Source organism: Culex quinquefasciatus, chromosome 2 (assembly GCF_015732765.1).
Source record: "Culex quinquefasciatus strain JHB chromosome 2, VPISU_Cqui_1.0_pri_paternal, whole genome shotgun sequence".
Lineage (NCBI taxonomy): Eukaryota > Metazoa > Arthropoda > Insecta > Diptera > Culicidae > Culex > Culex quinquefasciatus.
The window spans coordinates 113,067,422-113,094,656 of record NC_051862.1 but is presented as its reverse complement, the minus strand read 5'-3'; the positions used below and the strand labels follow the sequence as shown (position 1 = coordinate 113,094,656).

Sequence of the window (27,235 nt, the reverse complement as noted above, 5' to 3'; positions counted from 1 at the left end):
CTGAACCTTGTCTGTCCCGCAGCAGACGTTCTTTTCTGAGGGCATCTGATTGCCAGGCTGGATTTCAAGCAGCGTGCCAGCAGGCGTTTTTGAACACCAGTCGCCCAGATTTGCTTTCACGTATGTTGAAAAATGAAGTTTTTTTTCCAAAGGTTTTCACGTAGCGGTTTAAAAAACTCACAAAAAGTTAAAAATAAATTGCGCAAATCAAAGCGATTCAAACATATCAAACGTCAAAAATTTTCACGATTGCTTACACTCTAAAAAATATAAATTTATTGTTGGTTATTTTTTCCAAACGTTCTAGTACCCTTGCTAGTACCTCTTGCATAGTATGCTTAATTTTGAGAATGCACCGCTGGCATTTTTTTGAGTAAGTCCCAAGCTTAACAACCAAATTTCGTAATTTTTTTTCTTCCATATTAAATTACGCAGTTACCGTCTGAAGGGGTGACAATGGGTCTGGGCCGAGATTGGGTCAGTGTCAGGTTATAAAAATACTGTCATATAAGCAAGAAATGAAAAAAGAAGCATTTTTTCGTTTCGTTTAACTTTCCAAAACATTTAGGTAATTTGTTGTTTTATAATTTGCATGGCCTTTTTCAAGGGGTTAATTATTTCGGGATTAAAATCAAACAAAAATGATACAAAAGAAAATAGTATCAAAAAGTTACCACCTCATTAGAATCTTGAGTTAATTTAGTAAATTTGGCAAAACATTTTATTTGAAAGACCAACAACAAATTGAAGACAAACAGTTAATTTTCAAAATAATGATCAACTTATTTAAACAGGATGTTTTTTTACTTTCTCGTCGACTCTTATTAAATGTTTTGCAAAAATTCGAATCAATAAATATTTAAATTGAAGTCCTAAAATTGAGTTTAGATAGCTTATTTTGTTACACACAACGATGAGCTTATTTGTCTGAGCACAATGAAATTTTGTAAATAAACAAAAAGTTTAAAATTGATTTTGAAATTTATTTTGAAAATTAGGATCTTCGCCTTTCCGCAATTCGCAATTCGCAATTTTCAGTGTAAGAACGGGCCTTGACCGATCTTATGCACCAGGTTCCCGACGAACACGCACTGCCCTTACACCTACATCTCACCCTTGCTCTGAGTCAGTACGAGCAGCACGCTAGAACACGCTTTGAGTGTTCGTGCCAGGCATGCACACCTTCTTTTCCGGTTACGCATTTTAACTCGGCCGGGGGTGGTACATTACGTAGGGTTTGATGTAAGTATAAGCGCCTAACCATTTATAGTGTGCCTATCAACTTTCATTAAAGCAAAAACTGTTTTATTTTTAGTTTGAATTCAAAAACTAGTTGTTATTTTACTGTGTTTTGTTTTCTCCTGAAATCTTTCCTAGTGTTGAGTCGTGTTTTTATGTTGCTATTTCTTTTGTCGCGGTGTTTTGTTACAACTTTTGGTCCTAAGCATTTTATAAAAGTTTTCAAAAGTACAATAGTAATATTTGTGTTAATTCTTTGATCACTCCAAAAATTGAGTAAGGGCTCGAACCTCATTTGTTTGAAGAAAAGGGTGAAGATTGAAAACAATGGACAGTGAAAGAAATATACTATTTGAAGAATCAATAGTAAAAGAAAGATAGTAATTTATGAAGTAGATAAAGAAATTAACAATAATTAATAAATAGAGATAACAAACAAGCTTAGATTGTATTGAGGGCAATTTATAGGGCAAATGGAAAATTATTCAAATAGATAAATAAAGAAAAGGCAGATGATAACAAAATTGACATCGCTGCCAAATTAAGGGAAAGCAGAAAGTATGTTACAGCAGCATCAATTGGTAAAATAGAGTGAAAAAGCGTTGAGAAATAAGAGAATCAAATGAGTAAAATCGAAATCAAATGGAGGATAGTAAACAGAAGCCGCGTTAGAAAATCAGTGAAACAAAATAAACAGAAGATAGGTGGTAGCTGAGAATGAAGAGAAGAGAAACCCCGTTGTGCGATGTTTCAGGTACATCCACAGCAGTTGACTCAACATACTGCGAATCAAAACAATACCGTCTACAATCACAAATTACTTCCCTTTCCCACATTGTCGCGCCCCTTTCTTTTAGCCGTCTCGACTTTGACTTTGGTCAAAGGTTTACGATCCGTTTCCACAGGCCACCAGCTAGGTAATCATGAAAACCAAGCCAACGTGGAGGTAAGAAAATAGGACACTTGCAAGGAACCAGAGCTATACTGTCTTGATCAAGTATGATCTAACAGGACTACGGACGTAGTCAGTGACGCTCCTTCCAGGATGTTCCTCGCCTGAGCGTCAACTGAAGAGGTATCATCAGTATCATTCGCACTTGGCCTGCAGGATCTTCGCCTTTCCTGAAATAAAGTATTATTTTTGCCACCTCGTTCTAAGGGGATGTTGATCGAGTTCAACTATTTTTTGCATGAAAATTCAGAAAAAAAAGATCAGAAATGGTTTACATAAGGCTTTTGGACCGTAATTTTTGAAAATAAACAAAACTGTCGCATTCTACTGAAATAACTATCAAACTCATGGAAACATATTGAGCTAAATCAGATTTATACAAGATTTCAAGCTAAAGTTTATGCTAAATAATCTGAATGGGCTAATGTGGATGTGTAGACAAGTAGGGGAAAGTGGGCAAGTGTAACAAGCTAAGGAAATGCTCGTTATAACCCATTAAAAACGTTAAAAAATCTGTCGGATTTTTTAGAATCATCTTATTCCAGGTCTTGACTGAGACTTTGATAGAACAAGTTTTTTAAAAAATCTGTTTTTTAATGTAAAAAATTGATTTTAAAATTTTTGATCATTCGTACTTTCTACTCAACTAGTGGGGCAAGACGAACAACACGTTGGGGCAAGAGGAACAATGCATGAAACAACATGCTAATTTACTAACAATTGAACTGTTATCACTTAGATACATCAGATTAGGATGTATTTGAAACGTTTCTTCCATTTTTAAGATTAAAAAAATATTTTACTAAAAATTGGACCGTTTTTAGGAAAAAAAAAATATTACTTAGATGATAAATAGTAAATTTTCATGATACTATTATATCGTGTAAGGACAATTTTTTCAACAACTGTTTATCAGATTTTAAGAACTTTTATGTATTTTTTTACAACAAAATATGTTGCTGCAGCAATTCTTATTTTTTTCCATACTAAAAATCCATATGGTACACTTGCCCCACCTGAACAAATTTTTTTAAAAGCTCTCTACAAAAATAACCAAAAGATAAATCATACTTTATAATAGGTGCAAGTCATTGGTAAGGACACTACTGATCTAGGAAAAATAGCATTTGGATAAAATGAGCCTAAAAACGAACCCTAAGCTTTATTTTGTACTATCCAAATATTATAAGGAAACAACGATTTTGAAAAAAACTTCTATCAATCTTATGCCCCGTGGCGTTTACGTCGTTTGGCGGTTATGTGGTAGTAGAATCAGCTAATTGCACTGCTAGCAACAATTCCTCATACTGGAAATAATCAAAATTGTAAAAAATACGGTAAAAAATATAATGGATCAAGCAACGCTCACCAAGATGCGCCTCAACGAGGATTCCCTGTCCCGGGTACTGGTTTAGTGGTTGTGCCGTTGCACAATTCGATGCAGCAGTCGCCGGTGGAGAGTGTAATGGAGAATGCCGTTCCGACGCTGAAATCGTTGACCGACCGTGTTCGGCCCGTTGATGACGAGTATTTTTCGAGTTCAACGACGGCGGTAGCTGGTAGGTTGTGAGTTGTAGAACAATTGCTAATGTTTAGTTGCTCACTTACTCTCTCTCTCTCTCTTCCACCCTTTGGAACCATAGGCTCATTGATTTGCGAACACTAAATCAAAGTGAAAACCAACAGCAACAACAGAAGCAACCCAAACGATTGTGGCGACAGATGCCTAGATCGTCGAGGTTGTGCCGCTGGAGGTCGACCGCACGAGCAAGGCTCGATGGAAACTGGTCTAGTCAGAGTGCGGACAGTGAGCACATCCAGACGCTGCTGCTGAGTTGGGTGTTCTGATACAAGGCGGTGAAGGACTGGCAGAAGGTGACGATTGGACGAACCAGAAGATCCAAGGAACAGCTGCGAGCCAACGGAAACATTGCAATCCAGCAATCTCAAGAGGGCTACCTGAACGCCGGAGAGATGCTAGTTTCTGTGTCGGTGGCAGACGTCCAGAGTAGTGAACTAAGTGGAGATGGCCAGCGTTCCGCAGCAGATTCAACTGGGGTAGTCCGAAGATCCCGAACAGCATCGCCGGCTCTGGCGACCAGAGGCTCACGTCAGCTGATGACATCATTAAATGAACGAATCAGGTACAGTTTCAGGCTTTTTATATTTGTTTTGCATTTCCTACTCACGGTTTTTTTTCGCATGTTATAACTGAGTTTTATAATGAATCAAATCATTTTTTAAAATAGAATATGATGCATTCTGCTAAAACGCCCACCCAAATCACAAAAGAGCATTATGGTTCTCCGTTGAATCTAGATTTTGATGTTGTTTTCAAAACCTTTTGCTTGTTTCGAATGATTTTCTTTTATTTTTTAGGGTCAGCTTTGAGTTCCATACCATAACAATATTGGATATTCAAATTTGATCAAAAAATAGCTAAAGGATATCGTTGAAAACAAACGGCATACAAATGCGATTGAAATTTATATCAGATTCTAGATTCAACGGAGTAAAACATTTTTTTGGTTTGGTAAATTTACGTAGGTTTCATCGGAAATTTACAAGATTTTAAGCACAGTTTGTCCGGCAGGTTTACATCGGATGGCATTTAAATTTAAAATGATTGATGTAAATTCGCATCATTAAAGACGTGCCCTTTAGGTACATCATAAATTATGTAAATTTACCGAATTATTTTTTTCTGTGCACAGAAAAAAAAGTGTAAATTTACTCGACACTGAATCGATGTTTTTAACGTAATAATGCTTAACATAAAATTGAAATCAAATGTAAAGTGTTGAATCACACATAAACAGGGTTTATGTGAACTGAGATTTAACGTAATTCATGTTTCACATGTAAATGGTCATACATTTGTTGTCAATTGGCAAATTTTAAATCATAAAAAGCATGTAAATGCTAAAAGCACATAAACTTCAACCGAAAAATGTGCTGTTGTTGTCTATGACAGTTCAACAAGTCATTGTTTGTTTACTGCTGCTGTCTTCAACACAAAATTTGCCTCTCGGAAGACATATGCAACAGGAGAAATCAACCCACAAGGTTTGTTTACATTGCTCCGGGTCGGTAGCATCGGCCTAAAATTCGTTGGAAGTGACTCCTTTCGGAACAATCTAATGAGTATGATCCCTAACAGGTGATCAAGAAATGTGTCGAAGTATTTTGGACAGCGGTTTACAAGTCGCTGGTAAGTAAATTTTCACGAACTCAAGCACGAACTTATTATCACTTACACATAAAAAAATCATTACACTTGCCTGATTGTAGACAACCGATCTGGCAGAAGGGCTGTCCCGTCGGTAGCCTTGACTTCCGGCAGCACTTCAGATGCGGCAGCTGCCCCCTCTTTCCAGAAAGGCAATCGCATCCTGAACAACAACGTGTTCCCAACGACCGGAATCTCGTCGGCCTCCTTTTAGGTCACGTATCCGTTCGATGACGGGTTGCACCTCATGGATGAAATCGGCGGTCGTGGAATCTGCTGTTGAGGCGGCGGTCAGCATTTCCAAAACGGTTCTGTTCCCGTGAAACCTTTTCTCGCAGCTGGATATGAACAAGATATGGCCGGTAAGATAATGTGGTTGGCTAAGTGTACCATGTTATGTTGAAAACTTGCCATTTTTTGTAAGATTTCGATTTCAAAATAAGCATTTGGTGTGAAGTTCGGCATGCTTTAAAAAAATGTTTTCTTTGTGTTAACTTTACTTTTACTTTGTGACAGAGAAACAGAAACGTTTTGGGAAAAAAAAAAAAATCATTTGATTTTGTCAAGTCGTTTGAAACGTCAAAACTATGCAAAGCGCTTACACTCTGATATAAAGATAGTACTGAATACTCATGGTACGTTCGTTTGAAGAGCCGGTGTGGCACTGAGTGCCGCACTCGTCGGTGCCAGTTTTGGTTCAATCGAACGTCATTTGTCAGTGCGCGTGGAACTCGCATGAGACTGAAAAAATATCGAGTGCGGCACTAGAGTTTCAGTTCCAAGATGGTGGCGAAACTCGTGCGGAACTAGCGCGAGTTTCTTCAAAGAAACACTTTGACAGCTCTGAGTGCGGCACTCAGTGTGAAACTAGCCATCAAACGAACGTACCATCAACGTGCACCCTTACCAAAAATCATGACTTTTTGAGTTCCAAATCCCACTTTTCATACGATTTTTCCAGTTCAACCCATATAACCATTTTTATGGTTGTAGTACCTGAACTCAAAAAATCGTATGAAAAGTGGGATTTGGAACTCAAAAAGTCATGATTTTTGGTAAGGGTGTGGATCAGGGCCCCGGCGATGGCCTGAAAAAAGCTACCGAACAAAATTGGCAATATGGCGGCGTTTGTTTATAAACATTGCGAAGTGTAAACACGATTTTTTCTTGATTCAAAAGTAATAAGAGTTTTAGTTACTGCTGCTAAATGTAAAATGCGTTGTATTTATGTGGATACTTCGCAGAATCATAAGATACTGCAGGTGATTGCGACCGCAGCAGCGGGTTATGTCGGCTACGGGGATGGCAAGTCTTCTACTACCAGGTATGTTCTTTTGGTTGATTTTTGAGTATATTATGAGTATATTGAAAATAAATCTTCGTAGCGCTGGTTTGCAGCAAACTGCTGGACGTGACAGATCTCCGATGCGGGAGCTGGAGAATGTTCCCAAAAGCAAACGAGCCTGTGCAGTGCTGCGTCTAGCGGACAAGGAATGGTTTCACTGGAGGAGTTGGAGCACTTTCCGGGCATGTTGCCGCTGCGGAAGCTGGAGAATGTGACAAACAGCGAACCTGTTCAGTACTGCTTCCAACGGCCGGGGCAACGTTCTGCTTGAAGAGCAGGAGAATGTGACAAGAACGCCCTTGCACAGAGCTGCACCCTCCGAACGAGGCAACGTTCAGCTGAAAGAGCTGAATCAAGTTCCGGGAATGTTCCATTGCGGAAGTTGGATAAGTTGCAACACAAGAATGTACCTATTTCAAGAAAATGTATGATTCCAACCAATAAAACTGTAAAAGATAACAGTTTGTATACGTTTTTTTCCAAACATTCGCTCCGAATATACGTTTTTCGGACAACAAGAAATCATTGCAAAGCTACATAGTTTTGAAGCGAATCCGACTACAACTCCCGCTTCTGGAGATTTTCGACTCCAGCACTCCAAAAAGATCCGACTTGGAAACCTACTCTGACTCCAACAACAGCGCCTATACAAAATTGACAAAAAGTGGCTCCGACTGCAGATAATTTAGCGATTTTGACTCCAGCTTCTCAGATTTGTCGATTCCAACTCCAACGCACCAAAAAGACCCGACTCCACCGGTTCCGACCCCTTAGCACTGATATATAATTAAATAAATAAAATAAAATTAGGCAATAAAATACAAAATAAGTCAGTAAGTTCAGACAAAACAGGGTGCATCGAGAAATTAAAAGTGAGAGTGTGTGCGTGCAACATGGAGTTAAACTTTTTGAAAAGCCTTGGTAAGCTTCACAGCAACTGCACAGAAAGTTTAATTCCATGTTGCGATTTGACAGCTCGATACGATTTTTTCAATTCAACTACGATTACACTTTTTTGTGTAATCGCAGTCGAACTGAAAAAATAGTATGAAAAAGTGCGAATCGTACACCCTTACCAAAAATCATGATTTTTTGAGTTCCAAATCCCACTTTTCATACGAATTTTTCAGTTCAACCCATATAACCATTTTTATGGTTGTAGTACCTGAACTCAAAAAATCGTATGAAAAGTGGGATTTGGAACTCAAAAGTCATGATTTTTGGTAAGGGTGTATGCAAAATCAAAAGTGCGATTTTCAGTTACAGTGCACCCTAACCAAAAATCATGATTTTCTGAGTTCAATATCCCACTTTTTATACGAATTTTTCAGTTCAACCCATATAACCATTTTTATGGTTGGAGTACCTGGACTCAAAAAATCGTATGAAAGGTGGGATATTGAACTCAGAAAATCATTATTTTTGTCTGTTGTAGAGACCCTCCCTGACTGTAAAGTCTGTCCAACGTCCGTCGTTTGTCGTACGTGCAATCGTACGACGTTCAGGATCTGACACGTATGCAGTTTTCTGAAGTCACCGCCAGAGGCGCTGTCAATATTGTTTACGTGTGGTTTTTGAAAAGGTCGCATGAAATTATTATTTTTCCACTTTCCACTATCTTTTGCAGATATATTTGAGATGATTACAAGTATTACTTAAATTTCCCCACATTTAACAATTCTAATATCAAAATATTACAAAGTTTTACTTGACCATCCAAGCAATCACTTGACCATCCAAGCAATCACAATTTAGTAAACTAAAAATGAAATAGATCCATTGCACCAGAAGTACAAAAAATCGCTGGCAACAATGTCTGAAATGCCGCGTGGCGTGTACCTTTGAAAGAAACGGACAATAATTGACAATAATTGAAATTACTTCCTACTCACATCCTGCATCAAAAAACAAAAAAAATCAAACCATCCACATTAACGACCCCCGGGTCTTTTGTGGTCTCAATTGCAATTTTCTGCTCGAACCTAGGAGTCCGAAGGCTTGAATGGGGAGAGCACCCAAACCTCTTTCTACTCCAAGGAACCTTCCACTCCAGTGTTTGAACTGACGACCTTTGGATTGCGAGTCTAACCGCCGCCAGCGATTCCACCGGAGTAGGCTTGGTTTGGTGTGTTGTTTGTACTTATGGCATGGAGACGACTCCTACACCTGGAATGACTTAACGGCCTAACAACAACTAAGGCCGGGACCGACATTTTACTTCCTCATCCGATGGAAGGTTGGAGGAGATGGGAATCGAACCCAGAATCATCCGCTTACAAAGCGGACAGCGTAACCATTCGGCCACGCACTGCCACATGCACACCAAAAAAACGTTAAACAAAAGAAAGACAAGAATCGCTGCTGGAGAAATTTTTGCACCACTAATCGCCTCCACTGCTGCTACTGAAACCGCAACCTTTGGAGTGTTAACATTCACACAAAAAAAAACATTAGAGTAAACATTGCCACAGAATCCGCTTTGTAAATACCACCCCGATACTCTTCAAGAGGTTTCCCTTAGGGTAACTGGGAAAGATTTACTTTTCACCAAAATTTCCATACAAACTAACAAAAAGAACAAATCAAATCAAACACTCAACCCCCGGCGGTTGGTCACTTTTTCGTTTGACACTTTTTAGTTTGTACCCCGATGGTTTGACAAAGTTAAACTAAAAACATGGGACACACACTTACTATCAAACCAATCGTTTGGTAGTGTGTGTGAGCTCCGTGTAAAGAGGGTGTCAAACTAAAAAGTGACCCCTTTCGTTTGACAACAATTGGTGCCAAACCATCGGGGTTTGAGTGTAACAATAATGAAACATATAAAATTTTCAAAAATTTCAAATAATTGCACATCTGCCAACAGTATTTATAAGGGGTGTCACATAAATTACACCAACAATAACGATTTTTTTTAAATTTATATTTATTCAGATTTTTTTTCTTCCATGTAGGGTACGTTATCCATTAGTGGACCCCTTTCCTATAGTGGACCCTCTGAAGGGTTTTTGATGAAAAAATCAATAAAATCACAATTTCAAGCGTGTTTTTGTCTACAAATCTTTTATTTGGCATGTTCAGCATAATTTAAAACAATGTTGGCTGACATTGACGTGTCCTTTTAGCCAAAATAAGTGTTTTGTGTTCGACATCTGAAATCAGCCATGGCCACTAGCATTTTCACAACAAAACTGCATTTATGTTTTATGATTGAATTAACTATCCAATCATTTTTTGACTGATTATTCAACTTCAGCAGGTCGAAATAATGTAAGTTTAAGGAACTTTACCATTATAAAGCAAAGAACTGCTCATTTTCGAGCAAAAATTAGGGGGTCCAATATAGGACAACGAAAATGCAAACTTTTCCAAAAGTGGACCCCTGTTTATTTAACTTACAAAAATAAAGAAAACTGTGTATTTAAGCAAAAGTTTCTCTTAAACATACAATGAATGCTTGTTGTAATCAACCTAAACTAATATTTTTTTTAATTATGGGTATAAATATAGCAGTTTTCATGTTAAAAGTACCAAATATACTGAAGCCGAAAGAATTTATAATTAATCAAAACTTTAGTTAACGGTACTTAACTGAAGCATCATAGTTGCAGTTTGAAATGATATTTTATAATAATAAATCAATAACAAACATTATTTTTAAATAAACATGCGTGGTTTTATCAGCAACTGTAAACAAATCTATTGTTTAGTTTCGGTCAATCATTTATGTAATTAATATGGAAAAAAATGCATCAAAATTACTTTTTAAAATTATTTGTATGTTTACAGTGGTTTTTGAAACGTTTTCTCTGATCTTTTTCGGAAATAAATGTGTTTAAATGTCTGTTAGGTTTTTTTGTTGTTTAAAGCCAAATTTGTTAACAAAACATATTTGTTCATGATGAAAAGTGAGCAAAATCCATCTTTAATTCATTATATCTATCATTAGACCTACACCATGCATCAAAACATCAAATATCGGTTAAATTTGGTATAAAAATAACAGTTTACCTATAGTGGACCCGGGTCCACAATCGGATTATGGACCCGGGTCCACTAATCCTAACTTGAAACTAAAAAAATAAATTCATTGAAATATTCAAAATCACTAGAACGAGTAAACTACGAACTGTATTTTAAGATGAATGCTCCAAGCGTTCTTACTTATTAAATTAGTTTAAAATTAGTTTTTTTTTATATTACCTGATATGAGAATGAATGGAATCCACTCGCTTACTTGTGGTTAAGAATTATTTAGTTTGTACCCCGTTGGTTTGACCTAGTCACATTGAAGGAACTCGATATATGAACAACAATATGAATGATAAATACATAAATGATAAAAAGAAAGTGGAATGTTCGGACACTAACAATAGATGCTAGCGTTGACTATTGAAACAATACTTTATCAACCACCATGAGATGTAACAATATAGATCGAAAGATGTTAGACAAACACTAGATGTTTCTAAAATTCTTTCAATATGTTGTTATGTAAGAATTTTTCCTTCTTTAGTTAGTCAGTTGACTTTTGTGAATAAATTCTACAAATTTTTAGTTGGTATTCAAAGAAGGGCAAACTTCAAGAAAATAAAAAGATTTTCAGAAATTCAATGTATAATGTGTACTTTTGTGAGGTTTTCCCTTCTTTAAAAATACGCGATCTTTCATCAAAGTAATGGGATTTTATATAAGAATTTTCCCTTCTCTTGTTAATTCAACTAAATTTTACCTAGTTTTTCATTAAAGGCGAAAACGAAACTATTGGCACTACGCCCCCCGGGGCATGGCCTTCCTCTAACGTGGGATTTCTGCTCCAGCGCCTCTGACGAGACAGGAGGAACCGGGACCGACGTTTTACTTCACCATCCGATAGAAGCTCAGTGGATAAGGCGGGAATCGAACCCGCGTCTCATAGCATCATCGGGATCGGCAGCCGAAGCCGCTACCCCTGCGCCACGAGACCCACTATATTATAGGCTTCTGCACTATAAAGACTAGTATGGAGTTCGGAAGGAAAGGGGTCAAGAACCAGCAGAAAAACAGCAGAACAAAGGAGAGGGATCGTTTTCTTGGGGCTTTGCTCCACCCTCTCTGACTTGCTTTCGCTGGCGCTGCTGTCCATTTGAAATTTTTCTCGACCGTGGTGTAGGGGTAATCGAAGTTGCCTCTCACCCAGTCGACCTGGGTTCGATTCTAGGTGGTGGCATTTTTCGAGACGAGATTCGTCTGATCACGCCTTCCGTCGGACGGGAAGTAAATGTTGGCCCGGACTAACCTAAAGGTTAGGTCGTTAGCTCAGTCCAGATGATAGGAGTCGTCTTCCTGGATCCTGTCCCGGTGGAGTCAATTCAAAGGTCGTCAGTTCGAATCCCGGGGTGGATGGAAGCTAAGGTGTAAAACGAGGTTTGCAAATTGCCTCAACAATCTAGCCTTCGGACACCTAGTTTCGAATAGAAATCTCGCAATCGAGATCGCCAAGGCAATGCTGTAGAGCGAACAATTTATTTTATTTTTATTTACTATAAAGCAGAATGTTTATTTTCAAAGAAGGGAAAACCACTAGAAAATGAAAAGCTTTTGAGAAAAACAATGTATAATGTGTATTTTCTTGAGGTTTTCCCTTCTTTAAAAATACACGATCTTTTATCAATGTGATGGGATTTCGCGTAAGAGATTTCCCTTCTTGTGTTTATCAGTTAACTATTGTGACTAAATACTACCAAATTTTATTATAAAGCAGGATGATTATTTTCAAAGAAGGGAAAAACCTAAAGAAAATAAATAGCTTGAGTGTATTTTAAAGAATGAAAAACCTCAAGGAAGTACACATTATAATTGATTTTCTGAAAAGCTGTTTATTTTCTAGAGGTTTTCCTTCTTTGAAAATAGACATTCTGCTTTATAATAAAATTTGGTAGAATTTAGTCACAAAAGTCAACTGATTAACACAACAAGGGAAATCTCTTACACGAAATTCCATCACATCGATTAAAGATCGTATATTTTTAAAGAAGAGAAAATCTCAAGAAAATACACATTATACTTTGATCTTCTGATAGCTTTTTTTCTAGAGGATTTCCCTTCTTTAAAAAAAACATTCTTCTTTAGGAAGGGAAAATTCTTACATAAAATCCCATTACTTTGATGAAAGATCGTGTATTTTTAAAGAAGGGAAAATCTCATGAAAGAAAAAGCTATCAGAAGATCAAAGTATAATGTGTATTTTCTTGAGGTTTTCCCTTCTTTAAAAATACACGATCTTTAATCGATGTGATGGAATTTCATTTAAGAGATTTCCCTTCTTGTGTTAATCAGTTGACTTTTGTGACTAAATTCTACCAAATTTTATTATAAAGCAGAATGATTATTTTCAACGAAGGGAAAACCCACTAGAAAATAAAAAAAAGCTTTTCAGAAAATTAATGTATAATGTGTACTTCCTTGAGGTTGTCATTCTTTAAAAATACACTCAAGCTATTTATTTTCTTGACAGGACACATTACACATTGATTTTCAGAAAAGCTTTTTATTTTCTTGAGATTTTCCCTTCTTTGAAAATAATTGTAAAAGGTGGAGCGGCAGTAGAAATAAAACCGCGTGTACGTTTGTCAAAGTTTAATTCGAGAGTGTTTACAGCAGAGTGAAAATATCTGACAGGAGTTGAGCTACACGCTAAAGGGCGTTTACTCATTTCTTCTTGTTTACTAATCTACCACAGACAAGTGGACAGCTTAAATCTCCAACACACCTCCTTTAGCTGATCCGCTGATCCCCATCGCTGATCGGTTGCGCTCCAGCTTGATCCGTTCCAGAGACTTTGGCAGGCCGTCCGCCGTCTGCTCGTCCGTGCTGACGTAGGTCAGCTGCACGATCTTCTTGTCGAGGGCGTCACGGATATAATGGTGACGAATGTCGATATGCTTGGTACGCGGCGTGTAACCTCCATTCTTGGCGATGCAGATGGCGCTCTGGTTATCGCAGCGTAGCTCGATCGGTTGCTTTCGTCCCAGTTGGGCCAACAATCCGTGCCACCACGAAGCTTCCTGAACAGTGGCAGCCAGAGCCATATACTCGGCTTCACAGGTTGACAGCGCGACAGTCGGCTGTCGCTTGCAGCTCCAAGCAACTGCACCTCCTTGCAGCATAAAGATGTAGCCACTTGTTGACTTCCGGTCGTCCAAATCCGATGCCCAGCTTGCGTCGGCGTACCCGACTAGCTCTGTGTTGCCGTGCTTCCTGTAACGCAGCTTCAACCCGCACGTGCCTCGTAGGTACCGGAACAGGTGTTTGACTGCTTCCCAGTGCTTCGGCCCAGGATTTTCGTTGAAACGACTCAGTTGGTTCACTGCGTGCATGATGTCCGGCCGGGTACAGGTGGCCAGGTACATCAGACTTCCTACGGCTTCGGGGTAGGGAACTCGTTTCATCTTCTCCGCCTCGTCCGCCGTTTTCGGCGCCATCTCCTTGATCAGCTTCACGCACGGGTTCGATGGTGTCGACACGGGCTTGGCGTTCTGCATGTTGAACCGAGTGAGCATCGATTCAATGTATGCTTGCTGGTCTAGCGCGACACAGCCTTGTCCACGGGTGACGCGGATGCCCAGGCAGCTGCTGACAGGTCCCAAGTCCTTCATCCGGAATGTGCTGCTCAGCTTGGCCTTGATCTCGTTCTTCACCCCTTCGTCATTGGAAACGATCACGACGTCGTCGACGTAGATTGCGACGAACAGTATCTTTCCGTCGGCGATCCGGTTGTACAGGCACGGGTCGTACTTCGAGGAATGCAGACCAAAACGTTTTAGTGCGGCGTCCAACTTCCCGTTCCACACTCGGCTTGACTGCTTCAATCCGTAGAGCGCTTTGTTCAAGCGGCAGACCAGGTTGCGTCTGGTCGGGTCCTCGAAACAGGGTGGCTGCTCCATGAAAATTTCCTCTTCCAACTCGCTCTGCAGGAAGGCGGTTGTGGCGTCCATCTGGTCCATCGACAAGTCATATCTGGCGGAGAGCGCGAACAGATATCGCAGGGAACTGTGACGTACGACTGGCGAGTAGGTTTCGTCATAGTCTTCCCCTTTCGCTGCGAAAATCCTTTCACAACCAACCGCGCCTTGTGCCGATCTACATTACCACTCGCGTCGTGCTTGGTCTTGAAGACCCACCGACACTTGATGGCCTTTCTGCCCTTCGGTAGTTCCGTCAGCGTCCAGGTGTCGTTCGCCATCAGCGCCTCGTACTCGTCGAACATGGCCTTCTTCCAGCTTGCAGAGTCCTCTCGAGACAGCGCATCCTTGTGGGACAAGGGATCGCCGTCGACTGCCAGACTCCTGGCTGTGGCCACCACGCAGCTCGGGTCGCGACTCGGCGGGACCGGGTCATCGGATTCCTCCAACGAGTTGTCCTCGCTGGCGTCGTCGTCGCTGGTATCGGTTGATTCGACCTCCTGTAAGGGATTGGGACGCGGCAAACCTCTGAGCGAAACATGGAAATCATCGTACTTGCCTGGAAGTTTGTGCTCCCGACTGCTGCGCCTCACCTCCGGTGACAACGGAGGATTTGAAGATGATTGCGGTGGGAGCACGGAGGTCACGTCGGTCACTGAGCCAGCTGTTTCCTCGAACCCGAGAAACTCGTCCTCGCTGTTGTCGACATCCGGGACACGGTCCGTGTCGGGATTCTCCAGCTCGTTCTCGGTGGCGTCGTCGATTTCCACAAAGCGATTCGGCGAACCACTTGCTGTCGGCGGCACGTACGGTTCGATGTCCAGCCGCACCACTTGCTCTTGACGTTGATCCTCCTGCTTCTCCAGTACGCCTTCGTTGATGAAGCGGACCTCGCGGCTGCTGAAGACTTTCCGTGACTGCGGGTCGTAGAACCGATACCCTTTCACGTGTTCGTCGTAGCCGACAAAGATGCACTCGTGCGACTTCGGGTCCAGCTTCCGTCGCTTCTGTTTGGGGATTTGGACCATCGCTTTGGTGCCGAAGATTCTCAGGTGCGACAAATCCGGCTTCTTGCTTGTCCAAACCTCTTCCGGCGTCGATTCGTGACCTTGCGTGGGAGACCGGTTGAGCAGGTAAACAGCTGTGCCCACGGCTTCAGCCCAGAACTTCTTCTCCAGTCCAGCTCCGAACAGTAGACATCGAGCGCGCTCAACAATTGTGCGGTTTCCGCGCTCGGACATGCCGTTTTGTTCTGGGGTGTAGGGGTTCGTCGTCTGGTGCACGATGCCGTGCTGTTTCAGGTAGCTTCTCATACCGTTGTTCACGTACTCCTTCCCGTTGTCACTTCGCAGCACCTTCAGCTTGCGCTCGGACTGGCGTTCGACCATCCGGTGAAACTCCTTGAAGGTTCTCAAGACTTCCTCCTCCGACTTCGTCGAAGAACACCCACATCTTTCGAGAACGGTCGTCCACGAACAGGATGTAGTATCTGCTTCCGCCCATCGATGGCACTTCGAACGGTCCGCAGATGTCGGTGTGAACCACATCGAGCATCCCGGTAGCACGCGAACCCTTCTTGTTGAACGGCTGTCGTGTGTGCTTCCCCATCGGGCACACCTTGCAGTCCTCCTTGTCGGTTCCGACGATCTTGATCCCGTTGGCGAGTCCACTGGCTAGCTTTCGAACGCTTGGCAAATTCAGATGTCCCAGGCGCTGGTGCCAGATCTCGAGACCAACCGCAGACGAGCAAGCGAGTGCGCTTTTCGTTTCCTGCGATCGCAGATCGAGCTTGAACAGTTCCCGGTAACGAGTTCCAGTTGCCATGACGTCACCGTCTGAGTTCAGCACCTTCACTCCAGCGGAGTTGAAGATTACCGTGAGCCTCGCTTCACGATCTGGTTGACTGACAGCAGGTTCGATGACAGCTCCGGGATGACTTGCACGTCATTCACGACGATCGGGGAATCCGGGCAACTTTTCGGGGTGAGCTGCATCCGCCCCTTCGCCACGATCTTCATCGCCCCTCTGTTGGCTGCAACCACGGTGCCTCCATACTGCTGAAGATCCTCCAGCATCGCGTCCGACTTCGAAAAATGGTTCGATGCGCCGGAGTCAAAGTACCAGTTGTCATCCTCCTCGTTGAGTGCCGACAACACGATGCACCAAGCACTTCCGTCCTTCTTAGGCTTCTTCATCTTGCAATCACGAGCGATGTGACCGTAGTTGTGGCAGCGCCGACATTTCGGTCCTTTGGATGTGCTCGGGTGACTGCTGGGTGGATTGCTCTGGTGGCTTGTCGTCGACTTCTTGTGCTGCTTGTTGCTTGCGAACGCGGCCCCCTCCGACGGAACAGACACCTCCTGCAGCAGCTTCGTCTTGATTAGATCCCCTGTGATTGCTTGGCCGCAATTTTCCAAGGCCATAATCATTGGACGATACGATGCTGGCAATCCGTTGAGCAGGAACGATCCGACCCACTCGTCCGTCACGTCAAAGCCGATTCCGCGCAACTGGTGTGCGGCATCCAGGATATCGGACACAAACGCTTGCATCGACTCGCTGTTGTCCAGCCTCGTCGACGTCAGTTTGTTGATTAGCGCCATCCGTCGAGTCAATCCGGAATCCTCGAAGACATTTTCGAGCTTCGTCCAAGCTTCCTTCGCCGTTTGCACCCCCCTGAGGTGGTTGAAGTTCGATTTGTGGACCATGAGGATGATCCGCCCCTTGGCCAACTTGTCCATCACCGGGTCGACCACGGCGCCTGCTGCCGGTTCATCTGCGTCCCAAAGGCCTTCAACCTCCAACATCGTCTGCACAGCGAACTTCCAATCCGGCCAGTTTTCACGGCCCATCAGAAGCTCCATCGGCGGCAGATTCGACAGGGTTTGCTTTGTGGCAGCGCGCCCGGGAGCATCAGCTCCGTCTCCGCCCGTAGACATTTCGATCGCGAAACTTCCGAAAACTCGCGGCGAAAAACTTTTTTAACTCGAACAAACGCGTTCGAACAGGCCCATAACCTGTAAAAGGTGGAGCGGCAGTAGAAATAAAACCGCGTGTACGTTTGTCAAAGTTTAATTCGAGAGTGTTTACAGCAGAGTGAAAATATCTGACAGGAGTTGAGCTACACGCTAAAGGGCGTTTACTCATTTCTTCTTGTTTACTAATCTTCCACAGACAAGTGGACAGCTTAAATCTCCAACAATAATCATTCTGCTTTATAGTAAAATTTGGTAGAATTTCACATAAGTCAAATGATTACCAAAAGAAGGGAAAATTCTTACATAACAACACATTGAAGGAATGTTACAAACATCTAGTGTTTGTCTAATATCTATCGATCTACATTGTTATATCTCGTGGTGGTTGATAATGTATTGTTTCAATAGTCAACGCATGCTTCTATTGTTCATGTCCGAACATATCACTTTCTTTTTATCATTCATGTATTTATATTGTTGTCAAAATATCGAGTTCTTTCAATGTGACTAGGTAAAATCAACGGGGTACAAACTAAATAATTCTTAACCACAAGTGAGCGAGTTGGCAAAATTCCATTCATTCTCATATCAGGCAATAAAAAAACTAATTTTCCGGGAAATGTCCATTCCGGGAAACGTTCATTCCGGGAAATTTCATTCCGGATAACGTCCATTCCGGATAATGTCCATTCTGGATAACGTCCATTCCGGAAAACGTCCATTCCGGGAAATGGAATTCCGGAATTTGTCATAGAATCCTCAGCGCTACGACCTTCGTCGGACTCGCCTTTTTGTTCGTGTACGCATACGCAGTACCTGCGGACTCTCTGTTATGACGTAGCTTAACAGTTACAAGAACAATGAAACCGATATAGGAGAAAAGCAACTCGCGACAAAATTTTGAGGCTAGGAATTTTGACAAGTATGATTTTCATAAAGTATTCGCCTCCTTTTCTCTCCCACAGAAAGCTGGGGACAATGTAGCTGTCAAACTAGGACAAAATGTTAAAGTCATTCACAAAATGAACTTTGAGTGATTTGAGTTCATTTCTGACGTAACAATTTTCTCCTATATTGAAGAAAACGCATTCAAAGACAATTCTTTTCTCTACCCAAAACTTCGGGATTTCTCTATACATTCTGCCAGAAAATGTAAAGGCAGAATTGCAGGAATCATCACAACCTCTTACAACTGTCTAATAGTCTTTAAAACAAAAAGGGTTCACGAAAACGCTTAAGGAAAGCAGCACTGTTGGAAGTCAAGCCCAAGTGCGGCCCTTGAAAATTACTTGTAGATTATGTAAGCTTTAGGTTAACGCAGTACACAGAAAAAAATATTCCTGTAAATTTACATTATTTATCATGTACCAAAAGGTATCATGATAAATGATGTATATTTACATTAGGTTCATTGGAAATTTACATTAGATTCATTGGAAATTTACATTAGTTTTGAAAATTTACATTAGTTTTGTAATTTACATTACTTTTGGAATTTACATTAGTTCAAATCAACTAATTCTGATTGGCCAATGGGAATGAGAAGCTCGACTTGGAATGCAGTAGGAAAAGGGTGTGGCCTATGTTCTATTTTAAAATGATTGAAGCGGGCAGCAAAAGGAAATTCGGATTTTAAAAAGTTGTTTCACAGGTAGGGGACGCTTTCTCGTCGACGGCCAAGTGGAATAACGCTGGACTGGAATCGAACGGACGACGGGTAGGATGTTCGGTGTTACTGTTGCTACCCGCTGCCGACTGAGCCATCTTCGCATTTTATAAACGAGCGGCTAAAGCATCAACTTGTTCAGGTCGAGACTCAGGCAGAAATATGAGAGCGATAGAAAGAGAACCAAATATAACTATTTTTAGTTCGGGTAGTTTTGAAGTCAACGTTTGGCAGAAATACATTGGATATATGATTTACATTAAATAGGAATTTACAGGAAGCCGAACACGGGTAGAAATTCATCAGATTTGAGTTTCCATGCTCAACGTTTCCATTAGATTCATGATTTACATTAGATTTAGATTTACATTGGAGTAATTTCCATAACTTTTTACTCTTTACATCATATTTCAACATTACATTGAGTGAGTTTACATAAGAAACAGTAATTACGTGCTGTGTAAATTTACATATTTTTTTCTGTGTAGGCCATGCCGCATGCAAACCTTTATAAAAACACCACCCACCGTGCATTCCTTCTCTTCCCCGAATAAACGAAAACTCGCCAAGCACAAAGGAGAGGCAACGAATTCTTGGTTCTTTTCTCCTCCCTCTTTGGCTTGCATTCGCTGCCGCCGCAGTTCATTTGCCACTTTATGCGACCACGTTTTTGGCAAATGCTATGATTATGCAACCAAATTCTTCACCACAGTTCACGGTGGCCAATTTATTTGTCAAATTGCCGCTCACTCACCTCAACCTCACCTTTTCTTCCCCAGTCATAACATTTCTTTGCACTTTTCACTCAATTTTTTTATTGTAAAAAAAAAACAACACAATTGGGAGCAAAGTTTTTGCTACCGACTGCGCCAATTGTAGAATCCGAACTGAGCACGCATCACTTGAGCGCTACTTGTCAAACCAGTGTTGCCACATGCTCGTCTGTATCAGAGGGTCCAAAAATCTGTCTTATCTGCACTAAGCATGGCGAATATCTGTACCATTATCTGTACGGCATAATTTTTTCCAAAAAACTTGTTTTTAACATGCATTTCGAACAATCTTATGACAACACTAAATGCTGATATGCAACTCGGAAGGAACGCAAAACTCCATAAAAAAAAAAAACGCCCAAGAAACGGTCAAGGAAAGGGTCATGAAAAGATTTTCCTTACGTGTTACGCAACTGAAAAGTAACAGAAACTGAAGGTGGTGTATGATGTTTCTTCGCGCGATGTTTGTTTGTAAAATGTTTTGATTAAAAAAAATAAATATTCAGAATTTGTTTATTTTACTGCAACTGAAAGTTATAAATGTATCAATAATTTTATAATTGATATAATAATATTGAAAATTGCGAATTGCCTTATGATTCCGAATCTCAAAACGCAGAATCTTGAAATTATAAGGACGGATTTTGTATTTTGCTTGAAAAGAAGTAAACCAAACAGAAAATCCATAAACACACAGATTCAAAAATACAAATATTAAAATTACCATTTCTGGATTTTTTTAAAGGTCCAATGAATCAAGTTTTCAGTTTTTGCTTTTTGGGTGTTTTTTAATACCCCTGGAAAACTGATAATTTGGTTGATTGGACCTTTTCAAAAAAACTCCAGATTTTAAAATTGAGAAATAAAAAAATCTTAGATTTAAAAAATATAAAAAGTTAAAGTGTATGTATTAAAAAAAAAAAAACAATTAAAAGCTTTAAAATTTTAATAATTCAAAATTATTCAAATTAAAAAAAAATTAATTTAATAATTCAAAAATTCAAAATCCTTCAAATTCAAGATTATAATCCAAAAATATGAAATTCTGAAATAAAAATCTAAAATTTAAAAGATTACCCAGATTTAAAATTAAAAAAAAAATCGAAGAATTTAGAAATTTAAGAATTTAAGAATTGAAGAACTGAAGGATTGAAGAATTTAAGAATTTAAGAATTTAAGAATTTAAGAATTTAAGAATTTAAGAATTTAAGAATTTAAGAATTTAAGAATTTAAGAATTTAAGAATTTAAGAATTTAAGAATTTAAGAATTTAAGAATTTAAGAATTTAATAATTTAAGAATTTAAGAATTTAAGAATTTAAGAATTTAAGAATTTAAGAATTTAAGAATTTTTTAAGGACGAATTAGGACAGATGTGTAAGTCCTGTTACTGCACAATATTTAGAAATAAGTTTCGAATAGAACAGGCACAAAACAACAAAACATTGTTTTCCAAATTTTAAGCTTTCAAGTTAGACTGCAATCCATATTCATACCATTCAGACTGTAGTCCCGATCGACCCAGTTGACGGTACAAACATAATTTATCGAAAACTTCCAATTCCTTCCTTGCTCTGATACAAAGTGTAAACTAACAGGATATCGTTACCAAATAAATTACAATTACAATTAATAAAATTTACTTTGGCCAGATTCTATTCATTACATAGTTAAATGTGAAATAATGACTTTACCTTTCAAGAAACAAATAATAATATTTTGAAAAAAGAGGATTGCATTTGTCAATATTTAGGCAACCACAAGGCGGTTGTAAATATTTTTCAAATTTAGTGCATGTGCAGTATTGAATGCTAGCAAAATAATATTTATTATCAAACATTTTTTTTTTTTGACAAAACTTGCCTAAAATGCAATAATCAAGTTTTCAGATTTAAAAACAATCATGTTTTTTCATATGTTTTAAAAATATTTTCAAATTAATAAAAAGAAATATAATAAACTTTATGCCTCATTATTTTCAGTTGGATTCAATACAACTTTTATAAATTTTTTGAAGTGTTTTGGATTTTATTTTACCTGTGTTCTTCTTCATTTTTAAATATTTTTTGAGAAGAATGGGAAATGCTGGAAATTATGTTATAACTTTATTAGAACGAAATGCTATGCTATGAATTATTTTTATTGGGTCCTTGTCGGTACTGAAACATGGTTAGCAATGAGTCTGCTTTTGTAAATACAGTTCTCTTAAACCTAAGAGCAACTACAGAGGATCTTGTGTGTAAATGTTAGTGAGAGGGAGCCAATTAAACGCGGCGTACTGGGGGTTAGTATTGAGAGAGATTGCTAGTTCAAAATATTCCAGCAAAACTGGATCTAAGATCGTTAAAAAATATAAGCATGATCCATTTCTAAATGTTTCAAAAGTTAAACCAGATTTAATCAATGAAAAGTTCTTAAATGTTGAGATAATTGCAATAACTTAAATATTCAATAATTTCATTTTGAATAGGAATCTGTTTTATCTGAAAATCTGTACAAATCTGTACGGTGACCCAAATATCTATCATCTGTACGTACAGATTCTGTACTCAGATCTGAGCTGAAAATCTGTACCATGACAGATAAATCTGTACATGTGGCAACGCTGTAGTCAAACTACGCTCCGGTAACTCACGCTCTCAGCGAATGCAGCACTCATTCTCGCCTGCTGTCAAATACTCTCATGGTACGTTCGTTTGATGGCTAGTTCGGCACTGAGTGCCGCACTCAGAGCTGTCAAAGTGTTTTTTTGAAGAAACTCGCTCGAGTTCGGCACGAGTTTCACCGCCATCTTGGAACTGAAAGTGCGAGTGCCGCACTCGATTATTTTCTAGTTTCGTGCGAGTTTCTCGCACACCAACAAACAATGTTTGTAAACATCAAAATCAGCTGTTCATTCAAAACAAGCTGATTTTGTTGAAGTTTTCGATTCGAGGAATGATTCGCATGGCGAAACTTCGCGATTGATGGACAAATCGGAAAATAATTGTATTTGGGTAAGTTTTACAACACACCATACACATTCTGAGTTGTTTAATAATTTTCATTATTACTTTCAGGTGGCTAAGCGCTTTGCGAAGCGGAAACCATCCCATAGAAGCAAGTTCTGCCGATGCCATCAGGACACACTCCGAACTGGAACCTGGAAAGCATGTTGATGCTGAACGGCAGGGACTGCCGCTACATTTGAGGCTGGTACCAACCTGGAACCTGATGGCGAACATGCTGACGAGCTGGCCGAGTGCGGAGCTACGATCGAAGGATAATCACGGACGTTCTCGGCGATTTTAACGAACAGGTTAACCAATAAAACCAGAGAAAGTGCAACATTTTGTGTATTTTGTGAAATGTATTGTGTGATAACAGTCGGGATGAACCAGCCAATTATGGTCCCGGGACAAAGGTAACTCGATTTAGCGAAGTATTCAAGTCCGTCTTCTGTAGTATTTTATGGCAAAACCAAACCTATAATTATAAAATTTGATCAAAAAAGCCGAAAATACAAAACATTAAAAAATGTCAAGGCAAAAATATTAATAAATTCCATAAATTTACGAAAATCCAAACATTTAAAAAGACCAAGAATTAAAAAAAAACACAAAACTCCAAAATTATCTAGAAATTACAAAAACGCAAAAAAAAATTTACACAATCCAAAAAAATTCAACATTCCTAAAATCCTAAACCTCTTGAAAGAAAAAAATGTGAAACAAAATTCTACAAAAGCTTTGAATACAATTTGAGTAGCCAGCCTTATATACTCTTAACATTCTAAATTTCCATAAAAAATATAATTTAAAAATTCCTAAAATTCTTAATGATTCGTTAACTAATAATTTAAAAAAAATATAGAAATTTCAATACAATATAAATTCCTAAAATTTCCTAAAGTTAACTAACAGTTTTTAAATGTAATCATTAAAATAAATTTAAAAAAATATAACATTTTTAATTTTTTTCAAGATTTTTTAATTTTTATTAAATTCCTCAATTTCCGAATTTTACAAAATTTTATATAATTCCTAAAACAGAAAGTGGGAAATCAAAAAAAAAATAAGTTACCCAAATTTCCAAAACTTCCGATAATCCTTAATTAGGAAAAAACAAAACTCTCAATTTCCTTAAATTGAATAAATTTTGAAAGAATTAAAGCAATCAAGAAATTTCAAAAGTTCTAAGATTTCTGAATTTCCTGTTTTTTTTTAGTTCCACAGATTTTCTCAAATTCTCTAAGTTTTTTTTATATTCCTTGAATTCCTGAAATTTCTAAAATCTCTGAAATTTCTTAACTATTATAATTTGTATTTTTTTGTAATTTGTTGTTTTATTGGGCACGTCAACTTGTTAGCACAACACTTTTATCAAGTCAAGGAAGAAACAACAGGAGGTTATAAAAGTTCCAAAGATAAAAGTTATTAAAAAAATTAATTCCGGAAATATTTAATATTCTTAAATTCTAAATAATAGAATTAAAAAAATTACAGAAAGACTTAAAAAAATTGTATTTAAAATGTAAAAAATGAAAATATTCATGAAAAAGTATAATATTCTATTTTAATTTATAAAAATAAATTTATATAGAAAATTGTACTATTTTAAAGAATATTGAATATATTTTTTTATTTGAAAAAAAAATTAACTTTAAAAACTCTAGGAATTTTTAGAAATGTTGAAGTTTTTGGATTTTTCTGAAATAAAAGAAATTTATGGGATTCCCGAAAACAAATTTCTGTTAGAAATTATTGTTTTTTTTTAGTTTTACGGAGTTTTTACAGATTTTGAAATTTAGGAGTTTTAAAATATTCTAGAATGTAAGAATTTGCAGATATCTGGAATTTTAGTATTCAAAAAAAAAAAAAAATCTGGACTGTAAGGAAATTAAGAGTTGTAAGAATTCTAGGAATTGATGGAAATTCAGGGATTATAGGATATTCAGGAATTCAAGCAAGAACGATTTTTTCGCAATTTCAGAATTAGAAATTTCAATTTCAAACTTCTTGATTTTGAAATTTTATTTTTTTTTTTAAATTTTAGCAATTTAGATTTTGAAAATTAAAAAAAAAATCTGGGTTTTTTTATCTATTATGGACTTTTAGAGTTTTTTTTTGTATTTCTGAAATCTTAATCTAATTCAGAAATTCCAGAAAATCCTTAAATTTATAAAACTTATAAAATAAAAAAAACATCAAAAATAATTAAAATAAAATTTAAGGATTCGAGATTTTTTAAAATTCTTCATATCTAAAATTTTCTAACAATTCGAGATTTCATGAAAAATTCAGGAATTTTTAAACCTATTCTTTAAATTTCTAAATTCCTAAATTCCTAAAATCTATAAATCTTCTGAAACTACTTAAATTCCAAACATTGAAAAAGATATATTTTTTATGATTTTATTTATATTTTAATTCAAAAATATTTAAATTGTTTGATGAACTTTGATTTTTTTTTTCAAATTCCACAAAGTTTCAGGAATTTTGGGAATTTGAGGTATTTTTGGAATTGATGTATTTTAGAATTTTGGAATTTGGGAGTGGAATTGTAAAAAAATCAGTTATTTGTAGAGTTTTAGGAATTCCAGTGATCTTAGGATTAAAAGAATTTGAGAAATTTTGAAATTTTATAATTTTCAAATATTCTGAAAACTTTTGAAGTTTTAAAAATTTCTGGGTATTTTTTTGGCATTGAAGATATTTCAGGAATTTAAGAGAAGAAATTTCTGTTTTTATTGGAATTAAAAGTGTTAATGGAATTGTAGAGATTTTGTTACAATTGGAGGAATTCCTGAAATTTAAGAATTTTTAAATTTCTGATAATTAGAAATTTTAGTAATTCGAGTTTTTGGTATTTTAGATATTTTAGGAATAAAAAAAAATTGAAACTGAAGTCATTTTTAAAACTTTTGGAATTGTAGTGATTTCAGAAATAATTATCTATGATTTTTTGAAATTCATGTTAGCAATTTTAGGAATTTTGATTTTTTATCGATGTTTTGAAATTATTAAACTATAATTTTTTTTGAATTCTACAGTTTTGTAGAATTTCTGGATTGTTTAGAATTGCAAGAGTTCTTCGATTTTTTTAAGTTTAAAAATAATTTAGAATTTATTTGCCCTCTTTTGGATAGCATTGAAGGTTTGTTGATTTTATTAATGGAACTTTAACCATAAGGGGCTTTCGCCCCCGTAGCGTTATTTCAACTCGTTATCCAACCTTATCCAACAATTTCATTAAATAATCATTAAAGTCTAACATTACGTCTAAAATTTATTATTTTATTTTACAAATGAAATTTTTTTTATAAACAATTATATTTGAAAGTTAAATACAATTTATTTGTTATTTAAAAAAAGCTTCAACACAAACTTCTTCCATATTGAACACAAAACTAAAAAAAAATTTTCTATGAAATGAAATCAACTTGAAAACCGATTTGCTAAAAAATAGGAATATTTATGAAAGCACTTGAAATGTTACCAAATGCAACCATGATTTTAATAGTAATATATTTTACTATTAATTTCTTCTCCTAATGTTGAAATGCAGTAAGTATGTTTCTTTAGAAGCAATGCCCAAGCCTTGGACCATCCGAGCAGATTGATGGTCTTTTTTGAGAGAGTGGTTTGTTGATGCGTCGTTGCCGACCCGGTACACCGTCAGATACACGTCGTTGAGTTTGAGTTAAGAGGTTCTGTTGGTGAGGGATTCTTCCACACGATGACATTGTTCCCGCAACGAGCGGCCACCAATAATCGCCTCCGCTTGTGATCCACACCGGCTTGGTAGGTTGACCGTGATCGACTCCGGCAAAAACGAACGTTTGCCACTGAAGAAAAAATCGTTGTTTTCAGAACCAATGGCGCCGGATCGAGCGCCGGATCTTGTGGCCAAGAAGTTGTAGAACGGTGAATGGCCTACTCTGACCTAACCTGAGTTAAAAAAATGCACAATTTTAATAGGATAAAAATACAATTGCTTTTGATACTTATCTCTAGCTCGATGTTAAATTCGCAACGATTCAATTTAAACTGACGTTTTTAAAACCAAAACAAAACCCCAAGCACGCACACAAGCATAAAAACTCAGAGCAAAACTGAACCGTTCGTT

General features: G+C 37.9%; 2 protein-coding genes across 3 annotated transcripts in view; one reads left to right on the top strand and one right to left on the bottom strand.

Annotated features, from left to right (window-relative positions):
- LOC119766649 (diuretic hormone class 2) overlaps positions 1–27,235 on the top strand; it is a 105,492-nt gene that overhangs the window by 6,659 nt on the left and 71,598 nt on the right. The window lies entirely within an intron of this gene.
- LOC119766261 lies at positions 16,583–17,650 on the bottom strand. Its single transcript, XM_038250701.1, has one exon. The coding sequence runs from the start codon at positions 17,648–17,650 to the stop codon at positions 16,583–16,585; it is 1,068 nt and encodes a 355-aa protein (XP_038106629.1).